Genomic DNA, 24,886 nt, shown 5'->3' on the forward strand with positions numbered 1-24,886 from the left:
TTAACTTTGATAAGTCCTCAATTCAATTTGGACACAAGTTTGACGAGGTGGTGAAGCGGGAGGTCCAGGGTGTTCTTGGGATATCGCATTTGGGAGGGATGGGTTCATATCGAGGGATACTTGAGAGCCTAGGAGGGTCCAAAACAAAGATTTTCTCGTTTGTTCGGGATAGACTACAGGGCCGAACAAATGGTTGGACGGTAAAACAACTTTCCAGAGGAGGAAAAGAGGTCATGATAAAATCGGTTGCAACTGCGGTTCCGACTTTTGTCATGTCATGCTTTCGGTTGCCAAAAACAGTCACGTCTAAACTTACTAGTGTAGTGACAAATTTTTGGTGGAGCTTGAGAGAAGTTATGTGGGAGTAAGCAGTTGGGTGGTTTGGGTTTTAGGAATGTTGATGATTTTAACTCCGCTCTGTTGGCTAAACAATTGTGGCGGCTGATTGAGGCACCTGACTCCCTTTTGCATGGGTTTTCAAAGGCAGGTATTGTAGGAACTCAAATCCTATGGACCCGATACGTTCATACTCTCCTTCCTATGGGCGGCGGAGTATCGTTTCAGCTAGATCTTTGGTAAACAAAGGCCTTATTAAACGAGTTGGCTCTGGAGAGTCTATTTCTATATGGACTGATCCATGGATACCAGCTCAATCCCCAAGACCAGCTTTGAGCAAGGGACCTTTTCAGGACCCTTCGTTAAAAATTTCACATCTCATTGATCGCCGAACTAATTCTTGGCGAATGGATATGCTCCATGAGCATTTTATTCCGGAAGATGCTGTTTTGATCGGGGCTTTACCATTGGGTAGTTCTCAATTGGAAGACTCGTTAGGTTGGCATTTTACAAAAATCGGTAAGTATACGGTTAAATCGGGGTATGATGCGGAACGTTTGGCGAAACAGAGGTCTTCTCAGGTTACTCGGTATGGACTGGACATCACCCCTCTCTTAGCGGGAGTTTGGAGGGTGGCCTTTCCACCAAAGATTAAGCATTTCATGTGGCAAGTCATATCATGATGCATATCGGTTTCGGCAAACCTGAAGCGGCGGGGTTTTGCTTGTGATTCAGGTTGTGCTTGATGTGGGGCTGATGAGGAAACAGTTAATCATGCTATCTTTGGGTGTCCGCCAGCTCGACAGGCTTGGGCTTTAGCTCCGGTTCCGGTTGGACAAGTTTCTTTTTCTACGGACTCCCTGTATGCTAATATGGATCATTTCCTGGGTTCGTCTATTCCGGGTTCCCAAGCAGCGGCCTTTCTTTGGATTATGTGGTATATATGGAAGGCGCGGAATGCTCGCCTCTTTGAGAATCTTCTGGAAAAACCAGAGGATGTCGTTCGGTTAGCGGTGGGGGAGGCGTCTACATGGTTGCAGGCTCAGACAGAGGATGTGGAGGAGGTTTTAGCCCAAGGTCCCAGCGCCTCTAGTGTACGGGAATCGGGGCGGGTAGGTCACCTGTCTACTGTTTTCTCAGGTTATCGGTGTTTTGTTGATGGATCGTGGAAAGCGGAAGATGTTTTTGCCGGTGCAGGTTGGGTGTAATTATCCTCCCAGGACGTTTTGCCGACGAGGGGCGCCGCCAATTTCTGACGCAGCCTTTCCCCATTGCATGCAGAAGTAGAAGCTTTTATTTGGGCTTTGCGGTGCATGATTGGTCATGACTTTCGAGAGGTGGCTTTTTATACAGATTGCTTAGACTTTGTGAAGATAGTGTCTTTTCCTCAAGACTGGCCGGCCTTCAAGACATACCTCGATGATATCAAGATAGACAGGGAGGAGTTTACTTCTTTCTCTTTATATGTAATTTCAAGAAATGCTAATGTAAGTGCATATTCTTTGGCATGCTACGCGCGTACATCTCCGCATCCTGTTTTATTTGTAAACGATTTTCCTTCTCATTGGCTCTCATGAGCTGATCTATTGTTGTCAAAAAAAAAAAAAAAAACTATAAAAGAAATAACCATTTTGTTGTGATCATTACAAGATAAAACAGGCGAGGTCGCTCTAATTGCTAACCAAAAATTGAATGCCAACTGATTAAAATGCTGTCAATTATTTTAGTTTTAGCCTACTACTTAAAATTTATTTTCTCAGATATCTCACATAACTAATTAAATTTTTTGGATGATTCTCCCTTGGTTACTTACATGCTTGCGCACTGTGTCTGTCTGTTTAAATGCCTGGAAAAATACTCACCTTTATTTTTTTAATCATTCTGTTCGTCTTGGTCAGACCTGGCGATTGACCAGTGCAACAAGTGCATTTGCACTGGGACCAAAAAAATGTTGCTTCTTTTCTTAAACCTAAAACTAAACTATCGTTGCTTCTTTTTCTCTTTTTATTCGATCTCACCTGCTTCTCAATCCTCAACAAGCAAAATATGTCGCTTTATTTTCCTATTAATCAGGTGCTCTTCATTATACGATGGATAAATCATTCAACTCCAACAAGCAATAGTGACATATTTTTTTTGGTCTGATTATTTAGTAAAAAATAGGACATTTTTTTGTGATTGCACCTGGTCACTCCGTTGATTGCGCCGGCGCTGTTCTTGCTAGATATATAATGTGAAAAATCGTTTCTGTTTTATTTTTTGTTCTAAGTACGTTGCTGGCACATTTATAGATTGTGATCCAGATTCTTAAATAAAGAGAGAACATTTGATCTTACGTTGCAGATGATGATTCGTAAACCTAGAGACGATGTTCGTTTTAGAGAAGAACCTAGAAGTTTCTTTCTCTACTATATTGGTATTGAATTTTGATAAGGTGAAATATCTAACCAAAGTTAACCGACTTTGTGTTTTTAACCGCCTTTTCTAATTGTGGTTGATCTGCACTGTCGATTACTTAATTAAATAAATAACAACCGTAGGTTCTCTCCTCAATCTGAAACCAATTTTGTTTTTGCTCCCTCTATATATAATGTGGTGGATGATCGTTTATCCTCTTTATCAACTCTCGTTGATCATCTCGTTAATCTCCCTCTATATATTAGAAAAACATCGCTGATCAACAATAAGAAGACGGTGTGTTATTTTGTAATGAAAAAAGGATGGATCATGGTATTTTTGTTCGAGTCTGGTTTCTAATTATGATTAAGTTCTTGTAGATTTGTTTTTTTGTAGCTTCTGCATATTATCCTTCAAAGCTCCTTGTCTGACCATTGATCTTCTTGTTAGGGTTTGGCTTGTCATCGAGGTTAATCTAGTTATGTGTCTAGGTTTTTTTCTTCTTCTTCTTTTCTTCTTTTATACCTAGTGTTTCTCAATCTTTCCGATCTTCTGCTTATACATATCTTGTAAAATTGGATACTAACTCAATATTTTTCGTATTCTTCTAGGGATTATTATGAGCGTACTGCAGCAAACACAACATCCGATCAACTCTTGTTGATCCTCCAATGATCAACCCTCGTTGCTACTCCTGTGATCAACCCTCGTTGATCCTCCAATGATCAACCCTCGTTGATCCTCCTGTGATCGGCCCTCGTTGATACTCCTGTGATCAGCCCTCATTGATACTCCTGTGATCAACTCCCGTTGATCCTAATCAACCCTCGTTGATACTCCAATGTGTTGGAGATTGAATCTTCTAATTAAATCCTACAACAAAGAAAGCTTCAAGTGAGGAGAAGAAGAAGAACATAGTAAAGCAAAGAAAGAGAAGAACAAGAAGAAGTTGTCGTGCGAAGACCAAAGGAGGAAGAAGAGTCAACGACACAAAGAGAAAAAGAAACAAGTCAACAAGAGAGAAGTTGGGTTTGTGTTTTGTAATAAAGCTATTGGGCTGTAAGTGTATTAGGCCTACAAATGTTAGTGGGTTTGGTTGGTTAGCTATAGTAATTAGGTTAAGAATGAAACCTAAGTATAAAGGTGATGAAATGTTGTAAGATAACCTTATCTAAGATTAACGATGTAGAAGCTTAAGAAAAAGGTTCTCTTGTCTCTAGACTAAACAAACCAAATCTAGTGAGATATAGAGAAGAGAGATCTAACCTAAGAGAGGTTAGAATTAAGAATTCCAACATGGTATCAGAGCTGAAGGTCCCTGGAGCCTGGAGCCTGCAAGAAGAATGCAAGAAGAAGAAGGGGTTGAGGCCGAGAGGGAGAAAAGGCAGTCTAAGAAGAGACTGAAGAGAAGAGAGAAGAGATGGAGCAGCTCATCACTGAGAGGTGAGCTGAGTAAAAGAGTAAAGACGGAGCAAACCTGAGACGGTGAAGCTCCACCACGGTTCAGGTCTGAGCCGGTGTCACAGAGAAGACGTCAAGAGCCTGTGACCTGAGAAAGGCATGAGAGGGAGCTGTTCATTAGTGACAGATGAGCAGAGATGGAGCCTCCATGAAGTCGTTCATCACTGAGAGATGAACAGACCTGAAACAGAGAGGTGAAAGGTTAGGAGAAAACTGAAACGTGAAACAAAAGAAGGAGAAGCAGCTCAAAGGCTGTGAATAGAAAGAAACCCAGCATATTATTCAAAGCAAATCTTGTTGGGAGAGGAAGGAAGAAGCCTGCACAAGGAGAAGTGTAAGGCTGAGAAAGAAAAGAAAAAAAAAATAAGAGAACAAAGAAGAGCAAACTAAAACTGTCAAAGAAGAAAAGAAGGAAAAGGATGTGGTGACAAGAGCACCATCAGCTACCACAAACACTTTCACACCGTACCTTCAAGAGTATCCAAGAAGGCGAGGAGGTCTCTGGAAGAAGCTGTGGAGATAGTGCGGATGTGAAGACAGAGTTGTGGGGTGATTTCTATTCTTGTTTTGACATGGTGAAGTGAAGCTTGAAGATGCTTGGTGAAGTTGAGGATCCATGTGGTTCTCCAACTGAAACAAGAAGAAGAAGAAGCCAAGGTTAGAGAAAAACCAAAGTGGAGGTGTAAGGAATCAAACAAACAAAGTCGGACATGATTCAAGAATCCAAAGCTAAGGTTAGAGAAAAACCTAGGTGAAGAGAGGGAGCCTGCACAGGAAAGAAGAGTGTAAGGCTGGAATAGAAGAGGTGTAATCCTCTTGGAGGATGTGTCAAAGAAGAGTGGGGCTGAAGCAGAGAAGAAGCTCAATCACCAATGAAAGGAAGCTGCAGCCATGAAAAGAAATTCTCATGAGGTCAGTGTGCATAAAACCAGTGTTCGAAGATCAACTATACTCAAATTCAAAAGAGATGGATTAGGGAAGAAGGTTTAGGCTGAGAACAAACCTATGAAGCATCAAACCATGAGGGAGAGGGAGAATCTGTGGCTGAAGTTGAAATGAGAGAGGTATGCTTACGTTTGGAAAAGTTTTTGATTACTCAAGTTAGTGTTGGAGATTCTGGAAAAACCAAATAGACCGAGGTTAGAGAAAAGCTTTAGGTGTTGTGTGAGTATCGTGACTACGAGTAAACTCACAACACACTTGAATCGATCTCCGAATGAACAATCAACGAACCAGAACTCGAGAAAAGAAACGAATAAAAACGAGAACACCGCGAATTTAACGAGTTCACGCTCCAAACCGGAATGCTAGGTCTCGCCGGAGATTGTACTCCGGAATCCACTAGAATCACCTTGTTCTTGATTACAACCTCTCAATCTTATCTCTCTTCTCTCTTCTCTCACTCGTTCTTCTTAATCTCTCTAGATCTAACAAACTTGTGATCTAACAAACTTATAAGATAAGATTAGAGAGAAGAAGAATCACCGACGTTTTAAAGTTCAACGCTGAGCTCCTAGTCTTCGTCAGTCGTCAAACATCACACGTGCTTCTCACATGTTTTACTTAAACCATCTTGAGAGTAAACCTTCTCTTCCACCGAGAGAGTCTTCTACACTTAGACCATTGAAGTAAAACCAAGTCAATCTCTTCAATTCTCCACCTTGACTTTGTTTTGCTTTTGTTGTCTCTGTAATTCTAGTCTTGGACTCCACCTCCGGAACTTGAACTTTACCGTCCATACTTCAGACTTTACCGTCTCTTCTTCCTTAGCTCCACCGCCATCAATACTTGAGCTTAACCGCTCTAAACACTTGAGCTTGACCGCTCTTAATACCCTGAGTTTTACCACTCAATGACTTGAAACTCGGAGCACCTGCAATGCTCCTTCGAACTTCTCCACCGGAACCACCTTAGTAAAAATATCAGCTGGATTGCACTCAGCTGAATCACCAACGTTTTAAAGGTCAACGCTGAGCTCCTCGTCTTCATCAGTCGTCAAACATCACACGTGCTTCTCACATGTTTTACTTAAACCATCTTGAGAGTAATCCTTCTCTTCCACCGAGAGAGTCTTCTACACTTAGACCATTGAAGTAAAACCAAGTCAATCTCTTCATGATGGTGAAAAGAACCAAACAGACTAAAGTCAACCAAAGTGATGGTTTAGAGAATGGAAATGCACAACTTGGTGATCAAAGAAGACTCAAAGTAAAGAAAGGGAAAATGCATACATGAGGTTAAGAGAACGACACAAGCTAGATGTTGGAGAAACAAAGATCAAAGCTGAAACCAAACAGAAAAAAAAAAGAAAATGCTTGCCAAAGAGTGAAAGGGAGCAAAAAGCTGGATGGAGAGGCTAAGATCAAGGTCGATACCAACAGAACAGAGAAGAAGAAGCTCGCCACAGAAGGAGGTGAATAAGGATAATAGAAGCTCACCAGAGAGGGAGCTTAGCCGGTTGCACAAAGTGCCAAAGAAGACGTGAACAATAGTGACGCACATGTTGGTGATCGAATAGGACACCAAACTGAACAAGAAAGCAGCTCACCGAAGAGGGAGCTGAAGCTAGTAAAGAGCTTGAACGAGACTTGCAGGGAAAAAAATTGGTCAAGGAATTGATCAAAGAGATTCAGAGGAGATGCAAAGAAAATATGTCAAAAAGAGGACATATATATTTGCAAAAAGAGGAAACTGGATCCACAGAGATTCAGATTATGAGGGAGACTCAAAGAGCTAGCTTGCAAATGAGCTATGTCAACATGGTGAAAGAGAAACCATTAAAGATGGTGATGTCAGACAATGAACTGCAGCTAGAGAAGGAAGAGGTACAAAAGTACCTTGAGTCGTGGATTGAGTTGGTTGCAAAAGGCCTTAAGACTCGAACCAGAAGAGACACGGCAAGACTGGCGAGAGATTCCACTCCCAAGCACCTGGTAGCGAAAGCAGAAGAAGCTTGATTAAAGAAGAATCAAAGCAAGAGAGAGATGATGAAGAACTTCACAAAATCATATATAAAAAAAAAAGGGAAAAAGGGGGAGTGATGTGTGAAGGTTCAGAGCAAGAGGGAGAAAGAGAAAGCAAGCTTACAGTGAGCTATGCTTATGACGTGAATGAGATTCTGATAGAGGAGAGTCGAATTCAGCGAAGAAGAACAAGGAGCATGGGATTCAAAATCCCTAATTTGATTTTGGGATTTACTCGAAAGATTCAAGAGGGAGTGTTGGAGATTGAATCTTCTGATTAAATCCTACAACAAAGAAAGCTTCAAGTGAGGAGAAGAAGAAGAACAGAGTAAAGCAAAGAAAGAGAAGAACAAGAAGAAGTTTTCGTGCGAAGACCAAAGGAGGAAGAAGAGTCAACGACACAAAGAGAAAAAGAAACAAGTCAACAAAAGAGAATTTGGGCTTGTGTTTTGTAATAAAGCTATTGGGCTGTAAGTGTATTAGGCCTACAAATGTTAGTGGGTTTGGTTGGTTAGATATAGTAATTAGGTTAAAAATGAAACCTAAGTATAAAGGTGATGAAATGTTGTAAGATAACCTTATCTAAGATTAACGATGTAGAAGCTTAAGAAAAAGGTTCTCTTGTCTCTAGACTAAACAAACCAAATCTAGTGAGATATAGAAAAGAGAGATCTAATCTAAGAGAGGTTAGAATTAAGAATTCCAACACAATGATCAACTCTCGTTGATTCTATTCAACCCTCGTTGATACTTCTGTGATCAACTCTCGTTTGAGAGAAACAATTGAATATATAAAGAAAGAACCAATTGAATATATAAAGAATGAACCATATAAAGAATGAACCAATATATAAAGAATGAAAATGACTTGAAAAAAGTTTGAGAGAAACAATTGAATATATAAAGAAAGAACCAATTTGTTGTAATCATTACATGATGAAACAGCCGAAGTCACTCCAAATGCTAACCAATAATTCAATGTGAACTAATTCAAATGATGTCCATACAATACTTTTGTTAATCTTACTACTTAAATTTATTTTCTAAGATTAAGTATTACAAAAAGGATTGGTTTGAGGTATTCCAGCAAAAAAAACAAGAAAAGAAGACCTCTTATGTTTTAAATTAAACGTAAAAGAAGAGAGAATGCTTTCAAAAGTTGAAAGCTGTTTATTGGCTATTTTGTAGCTCAAATCATTTAAATTATATAATCCAAGATAAAAGTTAGAGAAGAAAAATTATTTAAGATGAGAGGTCCATTGGCTCATCATAAGAGTTTTCTTATCAATATTAGAATTATATATATTTATGAATAATTTCCTCACTTAAAAAGGGATGAACATATTGACCCACCACCATTAGTCCCTTGTAAGTTCTTAATACTCTATTAGCTCACCAAACATTGAATCATTAACAAAAATTTATGTATTCCAAGGACCAAAGAATGGTTGGAAATAATTCTTTTTTTAGAAAAAAAAAATGAATGGTTGGAACAATGGTTGGGCCATAGACTCGTAAATATATAAAACTCTAGAATCTACCTCTTGTTCATTAACAAAGACAAAGTATTATGGAAAATTCTGTCGAGTTCAATTTGATGTGACTATGAAAAATACCAATAATTGGGTTTTGAATGGTATTTTATGATTCACAACAAAAAGAAAAGAACAAAAATATCTAGAATCTATAAACTAGTGTGCGTGTTGTGGATAGGAGACAAAAATTACAAAAACCAAAAACAAGAAAAATATATCTTTTTTTTTTCAAATTATAGAGACGATTTACAAAACTACACCCACACCCTTTGGCTTTTGATATTCGAAATCTGTTTAGTTATTGTAAATGAGATATATATATATATATATATATCTATGTATATTTTTTATAGATGGACATATATTATTATTCCGGTACAAGATTTTACTTGATTATTATAAAACTAGCATTTTAGTGATATTTTTCTTATTATATATTATTTATCTATCTTTTAAGTTTTTACTCTGATTTATCATAATATCCATTGTTTTATACAAGTCTAGATTTTAGTAGATACTACTAATTAAGTGTTTATTTCACAAATTTATGTAGAGATTTGGTGAGTTCTTGAAACACTATAGTTATGGCTAAAATAAAATTCTTAATTTAGTGGTTGGCCCTCTCACTTTAAAATGGTCCAATATTAGATGTATTGTGCCTCCAACTTAGAAATAGAAATAGAATTGTCCTTACGGTTTTGTATGAAACATTTACATATCATATGGTCTCATAATGTTGCGTAGGGTCCTAACAAAGTGACGCCAACTAATAAGCATTTAACTAATTTATACTAACAGAATTCAATAAAACACCAAACATGCTTTAATCCAGCAGACACAAACACTACTCGGAACCCTCCGTTCAGCTAAAATCGCCTCTTATTGCTCTCTGTTTCAATTTCTCAGATTTATCCAGAGATCTTGATTTATTGCAAGTTGAACAAAGGAGATGATATGGGCAATACCAACGCAAACGCCATTTTAACAGGTAAACCAACAAATCTTCTTTTTTTGTGTGTGTGTATTTGTATTATTAGTATTCTCACTTAATGTTATGTCTGTGTAATTGCAGAAGAAGAGAGCTCAAAGCAAGGATCCAATGGAATGTCTCCATTGGGATCTGTTTCCGTAGAGACTACGCAAGATCAGGTGTTTCTTGCAGGTGAAGGTAAACATGGACATGAAGAGAAAGAAAGCTCACAGCTAGAAACCAATGGAATGTCTCTTTTGGACTCTGTTTCCGTGGAAACGCAAGATCAAGAGTTTCTTGCAGGTGAAGGTAAGGATGGAGATAAAAAGATCGAGAGCTCAAAGCTTGAAACCAAAGGAATGATACCTTTGGACTCGGTTTCCCTAGAGACCGTGCAAGATCAGTTGTTTATTTCAGGTGAAGACAAAGATTTAGATAAAGAGAAAGAGAGCTCAATGCTAGAAACCAAAGAAATGATTCCATGGGAGTCTGTTTCCGTACAGACCACGCAAGAACATGTTTTACTTGAGGGTGAAGATAAAGATGGAGATACAGAGAAAGAGAGGTTAAAGCTAGAAACCAATGGAATGTCTCCGTTGGACTCTATTTCCGTAGATACCAGACAAGATCAGTTGTTTCTTGCAGTTGAAGTAAAAGATGGAGATGGAAATGAAGAGAAAGAGAGCTTGCCTGATGGTGTTGAAGAAACAGAACCACATAGCAAGGACTCAGTCGATGAATCGAAAGTAAAGAATTTCAAAGAAGAGATAAACCAGAGTGGCTTGGAGAGCTTCTTAATGGAAACCGATGAGAAGCTCCAGAAACAAACATCAGTTGCTGAAGGTTGATCTTAATTTTTTCTCTCTTCTCTTCATATTCGAAACTTAACCTAATGCAATTTTCTCTCTGTTCCTGAACAGGTTTTGAAACTGTGAGTCAGGCGACAGAAGTGGAAGGGTTTTTTGTGATTGGAACTCAAAGTGTTGTGAGCAATTCGAGAGAGACTAGTATTGAAGAGAAGCTCTGTGTGATTGATGAGATGGTCTTTGAATCTGCAAGCTTTTTTGAAACTGTTGGAACTGAAGAAAACATGGTGAATGAGTCTCTGGACGAAATTGTTCATTCAGAGGAAGTTGCAAAGCTTGATCAAGAGACTGGTATGGAAAACAGAATAGGAAGGGAAGGGTTTCCTGAAAGCGAGCCACATGAGATTGTGAATCTCGACTATCGTGTTGTTCATGATGAAGAAGTTACAGATGAAGGAAAAGCCGATAAGGCGATCTCTAACAGTAAACCTTGTTCACAAGAGTCAAATGCTATTCAAGAGACCGGTTTTGGAGTTTATATGGAAGACAAGGACAAAAGAGAATCAAGCCTGAGACGTATGTCGCGATCCCTCCCTGTGAGCCAGAATAGTAGAAGTATTGGAGATTCGCTGGTTCAACAGTTAGTTTCAGAGGTGGCATTCCCTTCAAGAAACAAAATGGGTTTAGAGAAAGCTAACACAACTGAGACTCTGCTTGTTTCTTGCGTAGCAAGCAACAAAGCGCAAGAAACTACTGAAAGCAATGAAGAAGCTAGACTTGAGATGCGAGCTCCTAGCTTTGGTCATGACCTAAGAATCGAAGGAAGAAGCTATGAATTAACAGAGAAAACTCCATTGATCTGTGAGGACAAGACTGAGATATACGAGGCAACAATCGATGTGGAAGAGAAAACTGTGATCCTGAAGAGAAGTGAGTCTGTGAAATCAAGAGGCATAATGGAGATGTCTCTAGGGTCGTTGAAAAAACACAATGAAGATAATTTGGTGGACAATAAAGCTTCATCGGGTTCTATGAAAGGCATAGTCAGAAAACGGAGCAAATCTTCGCTCTTAGGAACATGCCTTTGTTGCACCACTGCCATGAATTAAACAAATTATTTTGTGATTTGATGGGTTTTTTTTTTTGTTTAATTATTGCTTTGAGAAATTGGAGTAAACAAGTGAACGTGTGGATTGGATTTTCTGTATATCTGAGTTGGGCTTTTCTGTATTTTCAGTTTTACTGCCTTAAATTTTAATTTTAATATTTTTCTATGCATACAGTAGAATTTGTTGAGATATTGTAAACACAAAGGAGTTCAAACCAACAAGGTAATTAAATCACGCTGACAAAAAAATAAAGAAAAAACTAACAAGGTAATTAAGGATCATTGGCTTATATAATTAAGAGAATTAAAAAAAATTAACCAATGTTGATCATCATCTTGACAAATTCATCATAATTGACTTGGCCATCACCATCCAAATCTGCCTCCTTTATCATTTGTTCAACTTCTTCATCTGTTAGCTTTTCCCCTAGATTTATCATTACATGACTCAACTGCAATAACACAACTTTTCACATTAATATCTCAAATGTGGCACCATCGATCGACCAAGAATAAATCAAAAGTACGCGTGTTGATCAGAGCGGTATGGGTCAAGCCTAACATAAATATTATTTTCTGATCTATTAAGAAAAATCATGAACACCAATTTTTTTTTTTTTTAATACTTAGATAGTTTATATGTGCATGCAAAAATGTGCTTGTATACAAATAAAAAAGTATACGCATTAATGTATTTTTGAGGATGTTGATTAATGTGTAGATATTGAATTAAACTAGGTAAACCATGTGCCCTCCTGTCCAGTGCACCAATAGAATCATACACATTTTAATCTATCTAACTACTTTCTATTAATTTTTTTTTTTGTTCCTCCTGTTCTTCTCTAATAGATTCACAATGCCAGCTAGCTCTAAGGCTTCACGATTGGAAAACAGACTTTCGGAAGGATAAACTGAAATAAATAAATAGCCATGTCTTGTTAAAAAAATGTTTAGAACATAAGTGAGACAACAACTATGGATCTCTTTAAATTGGAAGATTGTCTGGCTTTGTTGTCTGATTTTTGTCATATTGATTCTAAATATATCAAAGTGTGTTTTAGCTGGATTTCTCGGTTTTCTAGTTAATGCAGAATTAATTGATATCAAGTGGTTTCTACAAATACCATTATTGGTATGCTTAGCCTGGATTTGACACTTTATAGAGATATAGAGCATGTACCATTTTAGCAGAGAAGACATTTATGAAATTGGTTCATGTACCGTATTTAAATTCGACAACTCAATTTAGGAAGGATTTAGTAGACACGAAAAATATATAGAATTATAGCTTTATTCATTTATAAGCAAATCAAAACACAGTTTTAGACCGTACATGGTATTATTGGAGAACGTTGTACAAAAACGCAATCCAGTATTCCAGTGCATCGAACTAATTTGTTATATTATAAGTTCTTTTCTCCGCATAAGTTTTCTAATAAGTCAAGCATATATATAGACATCTAACTATATAACATATACCAAACTAGAAATAAATTTAAAAAGAGCGAAAAAAAGAGTAAAAGACAGAGACCTCGCTGGCAGAGATGTAACCATTTTGGTCTTTGTCAAAGACTTTGAAAGCTTCTTTCAGCTCTTCCTCAACATCATTTTCCTATATCATCACATGATCACGACAACAAATTAACATTACACAACTAATTGTAATATAATATAAACAATGTCCTTGTTTAGAATATAAACACAGATCTTTACAACAAATCTTTTTTTTCTGTAGAGAACAAGTAAAAACATAGAAAGAAAGAAAAACTTGCTGTGATATATACAAAATTGAATATCTCTCCTTAATTGTAAAAAAAGCTACCAACTTTTAGAAGACATAAGCGTAACGAATGAGGCAACGATTTAAAAACAATATATAGTTTTTTTTTTGTCTCTAAAAAAACAATATATAGTTCATTTGATGTAACTAATTATAAAAGTGTATATTTCTTAAGAAAACTATTTAGCATGTAATACATAAAGAGATCAAGAGAGAGAGGAACCTGAAGTTTCTTGGCCATGAGGTTGAGAAACTCAGCAAATTCAATGGTACCATTGCCATCAGAGTCTATCTCAGTGATGATTTCTTGAAGTTCTTGTTCTGTGGGATTCTGATCCAAAGAACGGATCACCGTTGCAAGTTCTTCCACCGTTATACAACCTATTAGATTCCAAAAAAAAAAATGATAAGTGAAAATGTCACACAACACATATATATATATATATATCACTGTTCTTAAGTATATTATTCTATGAACATGTTAGAGAAAAAGAGATAGAACCGTCGCCGTCTTTGTCGAAGAGACAAAAGGCTTCTTTGAACTCAGTGATCTGATATTTTGTCAGTGCTGTCTCTTCCATATTGTTTTCTGAGAATTTTGTTTAGGGGGAAAGAGAAAAAGAGAGAGAGATGAGGGAGCTCAAGGTTTGAAGTACTCTCTGATTTATGGTCTATTTGTAGAGTCGTGAGACTCGTGACAAGACCTTTTTGTACATTGGACTCATGTACTTTTCAACTACTTTAGAGCCTTTTATTAAGTCATCATAATATTTTAATTTGAATGACAAGTACAATTTAAATTGTTTGTTTTCTAGCACTACTGAACTGAAGAATTTAATTCTGATCACATGACCCAATCGCATATAATATGAATTGTTGCCTGTTACATAAAATTTAAATCACATATATAAGATTAGTTTAAAAATCATCTAGTTCTTAATCGTCTGTACGTTTGTCCGGACAATTTGTTTAAATATGGGCACAAAATTTGTTCCACAAATCATTCTTCTTATATTTTTTTTTTATTTTCTTATAAAATATACGCCTGATTCTATATTTTTAATACAAAAATATTGGCTACTCCCTAGGTTGTGTAATGGCATCAACGGCCATCTTAATTACCGTTCAACATTATTACATTAGGTAATCCAGAGCAATTTGAACATCTTCCATGCTCCTGAGTGTCCATAAACTCCACATCAACTCGAGTACGGTCCACAGGGGTGAAACTTGAAAGCATCACGAAACTGCTATGAAGCTTAACTTGGCCAGCATGATCTTGTGAAATCTATAGAATCCCACAAAATGATACGTCGTTTATTAACGAAGCATAATTAAATAAATATTGAAAGAATCATTTCATTTTCAAAATGAATCGATGACCTTTTCTAGGATGATAACTTATTACAGATCCAGACTGAAGTGAACGTAGAAAATCGAAATAAGTGGTGTTTTATACTTTTAGTTTTAGTTGAATAATTGTGGAATTGTGACTATTTTTATAAATCGGATTAAATAGTTTTCCATGTCACATATGATAATTAATAAGAATATCTAGCTACTGCTGAAAGATCGTAATCGGGAAATCATTGCTAAGAAAGATTTTAGGAGAGACTTGCATTGAATCTGGTATTCTAACAATAGGGAAAATGCATGTATGCTACGCTGATCAATATATTGACCCCTATCGCTATCGGTCTGCATTATAAGTTCGTAAACACGGTATATAAAACATTTATATATATATATATATATATAAAACACCAATGAGAGGTAGCAAGCAAATCAATGGGCCAACAATTTATATTCATTAATATAAATTACTAGATAAGGCATGCGGATTTTAAAATTGTTAAAGAAAATAAATTTTAAACCCTAAACAATTTTTTAAAAATATATAAAAAAATATTTCCTGAAGTAAATAAATTAATAATTTTAATTAGAGAAAAAATCATATTTGTATTTACCTTCATACACTTATTTATATTTTTATATTTTAAATATATTATAAAAATTTTAAAGCTAAATTATACTCTACGAAAACTTTTACCAAATACTCATCATTACAAATATTATTATTGTAAATTTTCAAGAACATTTCACAACTTATTACAAAATATTTTACATGCAAATAATTCATCAAAACAACATATAATTAATAACCACGTACAATTTTATTGTATGTTTTATCATTAAAAATACGCTCTTACACCTAAATTATTTTATTATTAAAGTATGCTCTTTATTACCACTTAAAATGTCTTTTAAACAAATTAAACAAATTTTATGTTACTTTACTTTCATTTTGGCATAATTATAGTTCTTCTAATTACTAAAATTGTTTTGTGAAACAATTTTAATAACCATGAATTTTTTTACTCCAAAGATATTTTGGATGAACAACTGGTGAAAATTATTAACTCGAGTACAATAATTTTATGACCAACCTAATAAAGATTTTTTATTGAGAAAGTGAAAGAAAGGTAATATAACATAATATTTGCTCAAAAAAAAAGTAATATAACATAACAAAAATAAAAATTTGAAAATTATAATCATGATGGTATATATCAGTCTTAAATAATTCAGACATACAAAATAAAAACTTCATAAATAATCCAAAATATGACATATGTCAGATCAGATTGGTGATGTGGAGTTGGCGAAGATCAGATTTTATTGTTGGGTGCTAGATGTCTTCGTCGAAGCCCTTCCCCGCTTCATGCAGAATTGGAGGCTCTACTTTGGGCAATGGAGTGTCTCCTTGCAAATGGAGTTGTTTGTCAGCACTTTGAGACGGACATCGCCGAATTAGTTACGATGATTCAATCTCCTGAAGATTGGTCGGCTTTCTCTAATATCCTTGACGATTTCCACCTGCTTCGGACCGCCTTTCCTCTCTTCTCCCTGTCCAAGATTCCTCTTTCATCGAATTTGAGAGCGGATTGTCTTCTCGGTCGTCTAGATCTTTAAGTTCATCTATTTCGTTTGTAAAATCTTTTCCTCCGAATTGGGTCACCAATTCTGGTGTACTTTTCTAATTAATGTTTGGTTAACAAAAAAAATTATGACATATGTCATAATCACGTTAAAGGATCCATGACTTTGTCTCAAATATTCTCGAATCTTAAGTTCTCAGCTTATTTCTACCGGATTCAAAAGTTCTCATATATTTCTCTATATACCTGAGTTTAAACGGTTTACGAACCAAATCCGATAAAAATCCACATAAATCCGATTTGAAACCAATTTTAAAACGGTTTACCGTTCTAACTTCCCAAATTTCAAAATCGCTTCTCAATTACTTTATCAAGTAGCTTTTGTTTCAGTACCGGAATCATTGACATTATCCATATGAGAGAACTCTAGATTTTGACCAGAAACATCAACCATCGACTAATCTTCGAAACTTATAATGCTACTAACTGTAGAATCACTTTTGGAACCTCCATCAGTGTCTCCATACTCGATTAATTTAGCAGGTTTTATATACTTTGATTCCATATCATTGCATATGATAACTTCTATTGAAGAACCTGCATGAATCATAGACCCACAATAGATAAGCAAAATTAAATCAGAAAAAAAAAAAATCAAAGATCAAAAATTTCGATATAAACATGTCAATTTATGTAGATATAACGTTATTTTCTTAATTAGGTGTTCTATTACGTTTTTAAAAAATAATTCTTTTGACATAACTTATGTTATTCTATTTAGATTTGTTATTCCCGATTTATTGATAATAATAATATACATGTTTTATGAATTCTTTTTTTTATACATGTCAAAATCTAATTAAGCAAACACGTATAATATAATTAGCGTACAATAAAAAATATATTAGTTCGGTAATTTTCCTTATTGATTTAGGAAATTTTTTTAGATATAAAAAACATGTAAATTTTATGTAGATTTAATGCTATTATCTTAATTAGCTGTTTTGAAAACTATTAATTTTTGACACATATCAACATCTTATCAGTATACTTGTCACATGTCATGATCTTGTTAATGACTAACTTTGAAAACACAACTTTATATAATAAGATTATCATTTTTCACACCTTACAGTTTACTACAATTTTTGGTGTTAAACCATATTTTGTACCATCTCTAATCACCATAGGGCTCGAGCGCATGAACGGAGATGAGATGACTAAGGTAGATATATAGAAATTCTATGAGACATGCCACTTTCTAAGAGCAATGGAGATAGTAGACTCAAGCTTCGTAAAGATAAATAAATTACATAGCCGAACTAAATTCTAAAATTAACTGAAATTTGATAAAATCGAACGCAACAATCGTTGGTTTGTAAATTGTAATTTGGTATAACTTCTAACCAGTGTTCAAGAAAACTCTAGGCGGAATCTAGGCGGTAACTCAACGCCTAGCGCCTAGAAGGATTAATCGGAATTTAAACGTTTTTTAAGCGTTCTAGGCGGATATAAACAATTATGCAAAAATATAATATATAATATATAATATGTATATGTATATATAACCAAAATTTAAATAGGGATGAAGAAAAATGTATTTTATCGTAACATTTGGTGAAGTTATTAAATAAAAGCTATTCTAATGAATAAAAATAACAAGAAACGTGAGGACAAAAAAGAAAGACAAGAAATGTAACATTTGTTGGGCCTAATAAGAAAAACTATGCCAATTTTTTAAGCCCATTAAAAAGTTAAGTTGTTCACGTGACTCTCTATTCACGGAGTAAAAGCGTAAAATATCATCGTCTTCTTCGTTTGTAAATTAGCTTTATGTTAAGAACATGTTTTTGCAGCCGCCTAAAACCGACGAATCCGATTAAACGCTGCCGAGACTGCCAAATAGCTTGCCCCGCTTAGTACTGCCGATTACAGAGAAATCGTGGCGGACCCTTAAGTCCAGCATCTAGCGCCTAGACGGCCACCTAGGGCGATTTCTTGAACACTGCTTCTAACAAACACAATCGAAACCTTTTGCATGTGCGCTTCATCAAACTGGTATATATTTTTTTTTAAACCGAGACAATTATCAGCTAAACCGGTAATTGACCTATTATTAGATACTGTATTATTACTCGGCTCCATTCATTGATCACTCTTCTCCTTCTGGCTCGTCTAGTTCACACATTACAGTACCACTTCTACTTCAACCTCTTTAATCTTCCTCTTCTTGCAGTTTTACTTCAATGTTTTAGCATCAACAAACGTCAGTACGTAAATCCAAAATCATGCAATCTAAAAGTTAGAGATCTCAACTTGCTTTTAAATAGTGAATCCAGCTTCACATATTTTCTTTGAAGTGAGGAAGGGAAACTTGTGGTAAGACAATATCAAATGTGCATGTTCATGTGGTAAGATAGAGGATGCTTAATTACAAACCTGTGCATGTTCTTTACTCTTGAGATGCGTGGTGAAATCTTCAAAGCTTAGGGCAGCATAAGCGCATACTGTGCAAGACCATGTGACAGATTCACCCGTTTGAGAGCACTTGTCCTTATCAGCATTCAATGAACTCATTTCATCTGTGTGGGAAGAAAGAAAAAGAAAAAGTCGAACTAGTTAAGAAACAGCGTTGCTGGTTATAAATATCAAAGCTGCCTGAAATAGGACAAAGGAAAAACACCTTCTAGTAAGCTTGTCCAGAGCCACTCTTTATAAACACCAAGAAGAAAGCGTTTCCAGAGCCAGGCTGGACCTGGACGTTGTTGAGGATATGCCAGAAAAAATGTGTATCCATCCATATCAAGGCTATACAGAGTACGTGCTAAGGATTCCAATTCCTCAGTACCAGATATGAGCAATATCTTAGCCGGAGGTGGATTCCTTTTGGTCCACGCAAACAAATCCTTTTCAAGTTCTGTTTCATTTACGAATAACGTCTAATCGAAACCGTAGTTTATATAGAAAAAGACTATACTACACTTCCAGAAAGAGTTAAAATTAAAGAAGGTTATAACCTTTGGCGTGTATAAGAGAAATTCCACTGGAAGAGAGCTTTCTCAAGACGTCATTGTCAGGGGCATTAGGGTGGTGTGTGAGTCTGCCAATGGCAGTTATGGTGATAGGATTAGGACCAGAGACAGGATAATTCCTCAAGGCGGAAACTATTCTCGGACAGACCTGACAAGGATCATAACCAAGGGGAATCGGACAGCTGCTTATGTCCCACCACACCAACGTTTTCTCCTCCTCCTCTTCCACTTCCACTTGCTGCATTGCCATAATCTCGTATTCATTTATTTAATTGAAGGCAATTATTGTAGGTTTCAGATTCACCTAAATTTTGAAAACTAGAAATCTCAACTTGCCTGTAATTGGTGAAGTTTCACCGTATCCACCATTTCAGGGTTATGTTCGAGAGCAACAAACACGGAATAGTCCAAAGGCTGCTTGACAACCAAATGTATATCAGAGGCATTTTCAATGAGTGGTATTTTTAATGAAGTGAGAAAGGGATACTTGAGGCAAATTCTAAGTTCCAGAAATCTCAAAACTTGCCTTTAATTCTAAATTCTAAATTCTAAGCAACAATAATCTCAAAACTTGCCTTTAATTGGTTACGCTTGATCACATCCGCAATTGTCACCAAGTCCAAAACCTGCATGATAACCAAATATACATCCAATGGAAATCAGAGATGTTTTCATTGAAGTGAGAAAGGCAAACTTGTGGGATACGTTTTTTAGAAGCAAGAGAGGATGCTTACAAATCTCGCATGTTCTTCACTCTTGATATGAGTGGTGAAATCTTCAAAGCTTTGGGCTTCAAAAAAGCAGATTGAGCAAGACCAGGGAGATTCACCCGTTTCACTGCACTTGTCCTGAAGAGCAAGTCTTTTTGTCTCATGTTTAGACCCTGAATCCATATCATCCATCTGTTAAGAAAACCAACTAAATCAGAATGGTTCTTTCAAAGCTACGTGAGAGTGAGAGAGGAAAAGGTCAAAAACACGTACTAGTAAGTTTGTCCAGAGCCACTCTTTATAAACACCAGACAGAAAGCTATCCCAGAGCCAGTCTGGAGCTGGATGGCGTTGAGGATATGCCAGAAGAATCTTGTATCCCTCATTTTCTAAGAGGTAAAGAGTACGAGCTAGGGAGTCCAGTTCCTTAGGACCAGATATGAGCATTATATTAGCCGGAGGGGGATTCTTCTCCATCCACTTAAACAAATTCGTTTGAAGTTCTGTTTCAGTAAAAGCAATGTTGGATCTACGTATTAAACCCTGATGTACAAATAATTATAGAAAAGAAGAATTTTTTTGAACCTTTGGAGTATATAAGAGCGATTCCAGTGGAAGATAGCTCTCGCAAGACATCATCGTCAGGGGCATTAGGGTTGTGTGTTAGTCTGCCAATGGCAGTCATAATGACAGGACCAGAGACCCCTGAATTCTTCAAAGCCGATACTATTCTCGGTCGGACTTGACGGGGATCTAAACCCGTGGGAATCGGACAGCTGCTTATGTTCCACCACACCAACGTTTTCACCACCTCCTCCTCCTGCATTGTCATGTTGTGTGCATCATCTCCTATTTATTTATTCAACCTAAAAGATTCAAAACATCATATTCAAAACAAAATTAACAGTTAGGGTCTCTAATCAAGAACCTAAACCTTCTCTATTCAAACATCAGATTAAGCATTCGGAGAGATTGACACGTTTAAATCAAGATCACCACCTCGTTCCGTGTCAAATCTGAAACGCGAAAGAGAAACTAAAAATGAGAAAAACGATTAATTTGGAAATGAAGCTGACTACATAAAAGAAAAATTAGTCGTATGGAAAACAATAAACTTAAAATTAAGATAATTAGATCATTTTAATCACAAAATTGAGAAACATTTTTACATATTCAAATGAAATAGATTGAATAAAGATGAGTGAGTAAATTATGTGTACATTTTTTTATTTTTTTTTGGTCAATTTTTATAGTTAAAGACTGGAGAAAAATCCTGGCTACGCGCCATATCGCGATATACTCTTCTAAATTATTTAATTTAGTTTTACATTTCTTTTTTTAATCATATGACGGCATATTAACAAAAATGACATACAATATGTGGTACTATATATTTCTCATATTTTTCTGTGGTAATTATATTTAGAAAATGAATTTCATTTTTATTTATTATTAGTCTGAATAATTTATCTTTTCATAGTTTCTATACTTTTTGATAAGATAAAAAAATGGTTAAATATTTATTCCCAAGAATATACATCTTCACTTTTCTCTTATCAAGATGTAGACACCATTGAGTAATCCTAAATAGAAAAATATTGGCTAGAAAAGTCTACGAGGCATGAGCAATTCCTTTTAGGCTTTCTAGATTCTCCAGTCATCATATGCCGTCAATGTATGTAAAACAAATTATGATACAAGAAACTTACTCCTTAGAACATGTGCATTCGTGAGAGATCAATTGAGTTTTTCATCATAAAATATTAACGTTTTTAACGTATAAAATTTTGAGAAGTCTTTATTAATATTAGGATAGTGTCCCGTGCTGTCCCGTGAGATTATTTTTTGTATTTTTTATTTTAATTATTTTTAAGATAATTTGTATGGTGTTTGTAATTAAAAATCATTATTAATATAGTTTGTGAAAATTTTTTATTGGTAATATTTTGTTTTAGGTTTTTGTTAGAATTTGTTTCTGGTTATTTTTTATTTTATTATTGTAATGAAATTATAGACTAAAATCAAATTTTTTTTTTTTTGTGTTATGATTCATTGGAGAACCATTGTTAGTGTTAGCTTTATAATCATAGCTCACAAAATATATTTACAAATCACTGTTAAAAAGTAACCATACTTGGAATATACTCTATACGCAAATGCAACAAAAATAAACAAACAATTTGATTAGTTTTATACACATCATACAAAATGGGTATGTGGAGTATTTTTTGTAAGATGTGTTTAAAACTAATCAAGTAAACAATATTTTGGTGTTTCAGTCTCTAAAACTTAACAAACTAATGTTATTTACTCTAGAATCATGGTCCCTTACATTATCTTTTGGAGAGAATCAAGAGGATTAGTATCTCTATTGGAGAGTTTATACGAAACTGTTTTGAGTAATATTTTTTGTGAATATTTCATGAAAAAACTGAAACAAGACATATATAAATGAGAAGACACTCATACTCACCTCTATTGTCTTCTCACTAAATCTCGGTTAGAACTCAGTCTTTCTCAAGGACAAACGTATAATTTGTACTGTTGTAAAAAAAATGATATACATTACTATATAAAATGATGAATGTATTGTACAGTGATTGTATTTGTTTTTTCCTTATGTTTTTACTTTATGTGTATAACTTTTTACAAATAATTAATTTTTTTTAACAGATAATTAATTTGTCTTTATATTGTAATATATATATATATGTGTGTATATATTCATCGACTATCATACTTAATAAAACCTTTTATATGAATATAAAAATTTAAGATGATTTAAGATTTATAGTTTTTTATTTGCTCCCATTATAGTAGTTTTATTTTACTATTTCAAATGCATGCATTAATAAATACATGTTACAGATATTAGTTTTACATAGTAAATATATTGTAAAGTCTCTACATGTTTACATTTATAAATAATAGTGACGTAAAGTCCCTGCATATATTTTGTATGCACTCGTGTAGACAATATTTCACGTAATCTTTCCAAACTCTTAACGTCGTCATACCACTTAAATGGTTTGTTGCATTTGTCTAAAAATCATATGCAGCTTCTAAAGGAAAGCATTGAAAAAAATTCTAGGCCGGAAAGTAATATAAATGCCCTTTAATAAACTTTATTTTGAGAAGAGAACATTGTGCTTTGTGCATTTCCAAAACTCATGTTAACATGGCAAAGCCAAAATCAATTCCAATTCTTTGAATGACCAACTAAATCCACAATAGTGGTCTAACGCAATATTATGCAAGTTAAGCAATAATTAGGAACAAAACTAATACCAAACAAAATAAGAGCAATAGTCTGACTCTGAACAATACGCTAAGATTATGAGATTTGCTTTAATAGGTTGTGTAAACATCATCAAGAGACAAAGACTAATATCTGGCATGCCTTCAATTTTATCTCTCAATGACAAATCCATATCATTCTTCCATCATCAAACTCTACTTTTGAAAGCCCTCTCGCCTGAAAATATATAACGGCTTGTTTGTTTCGCAGTCGCAGGTACCTGCGGCAGCGGCAAAAGCAAGTATGGTTGTTCGTTTGCTTGCCGCAGGTACCTGCGTCATGACGATGCGGCAAACGCTGTGACCTGCATCTAATATTTTTAAATGTTGTTTCGATTCAACGGTTAAAAACATAGACGCAGCCGCCTGCATCAACCAAACTAACAAGCCCAATTTCTTATCATGAGATCTAAGAAACCCAATCAACAATACGGAAGAAACAAATCATCAGTTTTTTAAAATATTGCCTTTTGATCTAAAATTAGGTCACGGGAAAAAAAAAACTATTTGATAGCAATCTTTTGAAGTTTTGGAATTTCTTCAAGTAATCGAGATTTGATTCTTCAAATCTCTGCATTCATCGCCGCAATTGTCGCCTCCTCTGTTTTTATAATGCTCCTCTCCATTTACAAAAGAAAAAAACAAATTCACAAAAACAAAACAAAATCGGATAAATGTAATTAAAGAATAGTTGTAAGAAATCGTCTTTCCTTATTGGTTGTCATGGTGTTACCCATGTAATTTAATAGGAGTTTACCATTAATCAAAGCACATTTGAAGCAGTCTTCTCTTAAGTCTAATAGTGTTATCACAACTGCAAGAGAACAAAACATCCGTAGTGGATTAAAAGGAGACAAAAACTTAAAAAAAAATGAAGCTTTCTTCTTTTTGTGTCGGATACTGCAGAATCTTGAACTATATGCTTCACTGTGAGGGTTTTCGGGGACCAAGCACGACAGTTGACGGAGTTGCTACCGCGTATGTTCGATGGCGCGTCCTTATTTTTTAGAACTTAAGTCAAATGCCCGCATTCGTGGCTCGTGGCATTTCTTTACATATTCACATATTTATAATTTTACACAACTACATGAAACACACCAAACCAAATCAATCCATGTGAAAAGTTCAAGTTTAGTATTTGATTTATTCTTCATGGACCAACTAACTTGGACTATTTAGATTTAAACTTGGTTTGCTAAATATATTTTGACTGGGCCGGTTAACTCTTATAGATTTTGTAACATTTTATTTTTTATGGTCTTTAATAGAATATCAATTAAATAAAAAGAATAAAGTGACGTGGAACAGATGATTATTATTGGAATAGAATGATGAGCTGTATTAATTAAAATATTTTCATTGGTTACCTGTTTTAATTAATGTATCATCTTTAGAATGCTTCCCAATGCAGATGTGTCATGCTCTCCAGAAAAACATTCAAGTTTTATTGTATTGATTAATTGTGTGTCCATTGAGTTTCTCACCAATATAATATTTTATTGTAATTTAATATTTTGTGTAAGTTTTTTGAATTTTTATTTTATTTAATTAT

General features: G+C 35.1%; 6 protein-coding genes and 1 long non-coding RNA gene across 8 annotated transcripts; 4 read left to right on the forward strand and 3 right to left on the reverse strand.

The window, feature by feature from the left end:
* Positions 1–509: 509 nt before the first annotated feature.
* LOC147936100 (uncharacterized) lies at positions 510–1,019 on the forward strand. The gene has a single exon (XM_087468589.1). It carries the CDS (start codon positions 510–512, stop codon positions 1,017–1,019), a length of 510 nt encoding a protein of 169 aa, XP_087324715.1.
* Positions 1,020–1,208: 189 nt separating this feature from the next.
* On the forward strand, positions 1,209–1,544 carry LOC147936101 (uncharacterized). The gene has a single exon (XM_087468590.1). It carries the CDS (start codon positions 1,209–1,211, stop codon positions 1,542–1,544), a length of 336 nt encoding a protein of 111 aa, XP_087324716.1.
* Positions 1,545–2,911: 1,367 nt separating this feature from the next.
* LOC147936102 (uncharacterized) lies at positions 2,912–3,936 on the forward strand. 2 transcript variants are annotated; one of them, XR_015569186.1, is made up of 3 exons: positions 2,955–3,066; positions 3,184–3,224; positions 3,345–3,936. It is a non-coding gene; the product is annotated as an uncharacterized LOC147936102 (long non-coding RNA). The 2 variants fall into 2 exon arrangements; XR_015569187.1 differs by lacking the exon at positions 3,184–3,224 and having other exon boundaries at positions 2,912–3,066.
* A 5,458-nt stretch (positions 3,937–9,394) lies between these two features.
* Positions 9,395–11,746, forward strand: LOC104718965 (uncharacterized). The gene is made up of 3 exons (XM_010436796.3): positions 9,395–9,680; positions 9,765–10,505; positions 10,583–11,746. Exons 1-3 carry the CDS (start codon positions 9,647–9,649, stop codon positions 11,575–11,577), a joined length of 1,770 nt encoding a protein of 589 aa, XP_010435098.1. The 5' UTR covers positions 9,395–9,646; the 3' UTR covers positions 11,578–11,746.
* On the reverse strand, positions 11,699–14,081 carry LOC104718966 (calmodulin-like protein 8). Its single transcript, XM_010436797.3, has 4 exons — positions 13,859–14,081; positions 13,580–13,737; positions 13,108–13,188; positions 11,699–12,028 (listed from the first exon to the last, which is right to left on the reverse strand). Exons 1-4 carry the CDS (start codon positions 13,935–13,937, stop codon positions 11,891–11,893), a joined length of 456 nt encoding a protein of 151 aa, XP_010435099.1. The 5' UTR covers positions 13,938–14,081; the 3' UTR covers positions 11,699–11,890.
* A 4,509-nt stretch (positions 14,082–18,590) lies between these two features.
* LOC147936103 (uncharacterized) lies at positions 18,591–19,577 on the reverse strand. Its single transcript, XM_087468591.1, has 3 exons — positions 19,313–19,577; positions 18,979–19,212; positions 18,591–18,877 (listed from the first exon to the last, which is right to left on the reverse strand). Exons 1-3 carry the CDS (start codon positions 19,575–19,577, stop codon positions 18,723–18,725), a joined length of 654 nt encoding a protein of 217 aa, XP_087324717.1. The 3' UTR covers positions 18,591–18,722.
* Positions 19,578–19,654: 77 nt separating this feature from the next.
* Positions 19,655–20,980, reverse strand: LOC147936104 (uncharacterized). Its single transcript, XM_087468592.1, has 5 exons — positions 20,623–20,980; positions 20,311–20,540; positions 20,062–20,229; positions 19,903–19,953; positions 19,655–19,741 (listed from the first exon to the last, which is right to left on the reverse strand). The coding sequence occupies exons 1-5, from the start codon at positions 20,867–20,869 to the stop codon at positions 19,655–19,657; spliced, it is 783 nt and encodes a 260-aa protein (XP_087324718.1). The 5' UTR covers positions 20,870–20,980.
* Positions 20,981–24,886: the final 3,906 nt, after the last annotated feature.

Source organism: Camelina sativa, chromosome 10, assembly GCF_030686135.1.
Source record: "Camelina sativa cultivar CO46 ecotype springtype chromosome 10, ASM3068613v1".
NCBI lineage: Eukaryota > Viridiplantae > Streptophyta > Magnoliopsida > Brassicales > Brassicaceae > Camelina > Camelina sativa.

Excerpts from the sequence above, each read along its gene's own strand:
- LOC147936100 (XM_087468589.1), top strand. The coding sequence starts at position 510 with ATGGACCCGATACGTTCATACTCTCCTTCCTATGGGCGGCGGAGTATC.
- LOC147936101 (XM_087468590.1), top strand. The coding sequence starts at position 1,209 with ATGGATCATTTCCTGGGTTCGTCTATTCCGGGTTCCCAAGCAGCGGCC.
- LOC104718965 (XM_010436796.3), top strand. The coding sequence starts at position 9,647 with ATGGGCAATACCAACGCAAACGCCATTTTAACAG. Across the intron at positions 9,681-9,764 it reads CGCAAACGCCATTTTAACAG|AAGAAGAGAGCTCAAAGCAA; the intron begins GTAAACCAACAA and ends GTGTAATTGCAG. Across the intron at positions 10,506-10,582 it reads ACAAACATCAGTTGCTGAAG|GTTTTGAAACTGTGAGTCAG; the intron begins GTTGATCTTAAT and ends GTTCCTGAACAG.
- LOC104718966 (XM_010436797.3), bottom strand. The coding sequence starts at position 13,937 with ATGGAAGAGACAGCACTGACAAAATATCAGATCACTGAGTTCAAAGAA. Across the intron at positions 13,738-13,858 it reads CTTCGACAAAGACGGCGACG|GTTGTATAACGGTGGAAGAA; the intron begins GTTCTATCTCTT and ends GGAATCTAATAG. Across the intron at positions 13,189-13,579 it reads TCATGGCCAAGAAACTTCAG|GAAAATGATGTTGAGGAAGA; the intron begins GTTCCTCTCTCT and ends GTGATGATATAG.
- LOC147936103 (XM_087468591.1), bottom strand. The coding sequence starts at position 19,577 with ATGGCAATGCAGCAAGTGGAAGTGGAAGAGGAGGAGGAGAAAACGTTG. Across the intron at positions 19,213-19,312 it reads TTCTCTTATACACGCCAAAG|AACTTGAAAAGGATTTGTTT; the intron begins GTTATAACCTTC and ends TAAATGAAACAG. Across the intron at positions 18,878-18,978 it reads CTGGACAAGCTTACTAGAAG|ATGAAATGAGTTCATTGAAT; the intron begins GTGTTTTTCCTT and ends CTTCCCACACAG.
- LOC147936104 (XM_087468592.1), bottom strand. The coding sequence starts at position 20,869 with ATGACAATGCAGGAGGAGGAGGTGGTGAAAACGTTGGTGTGGTGGAAC. Across the intron at positions 20,541-20,622 it reads CGCTCTTATATACTCCAAAG|AACTTCAAACGAATTTGTTT; the intron begins GTTCAAAAAAAT and ends TTACTGAAACAG. Across the intron at positions 19,954-20,061 it reads GTGAAGAACATGCGAGATTT|GTTTTGGACTTGGTGACAAT; the intron begins GTAAGCATCCTC and ends GTTATCATGCAG.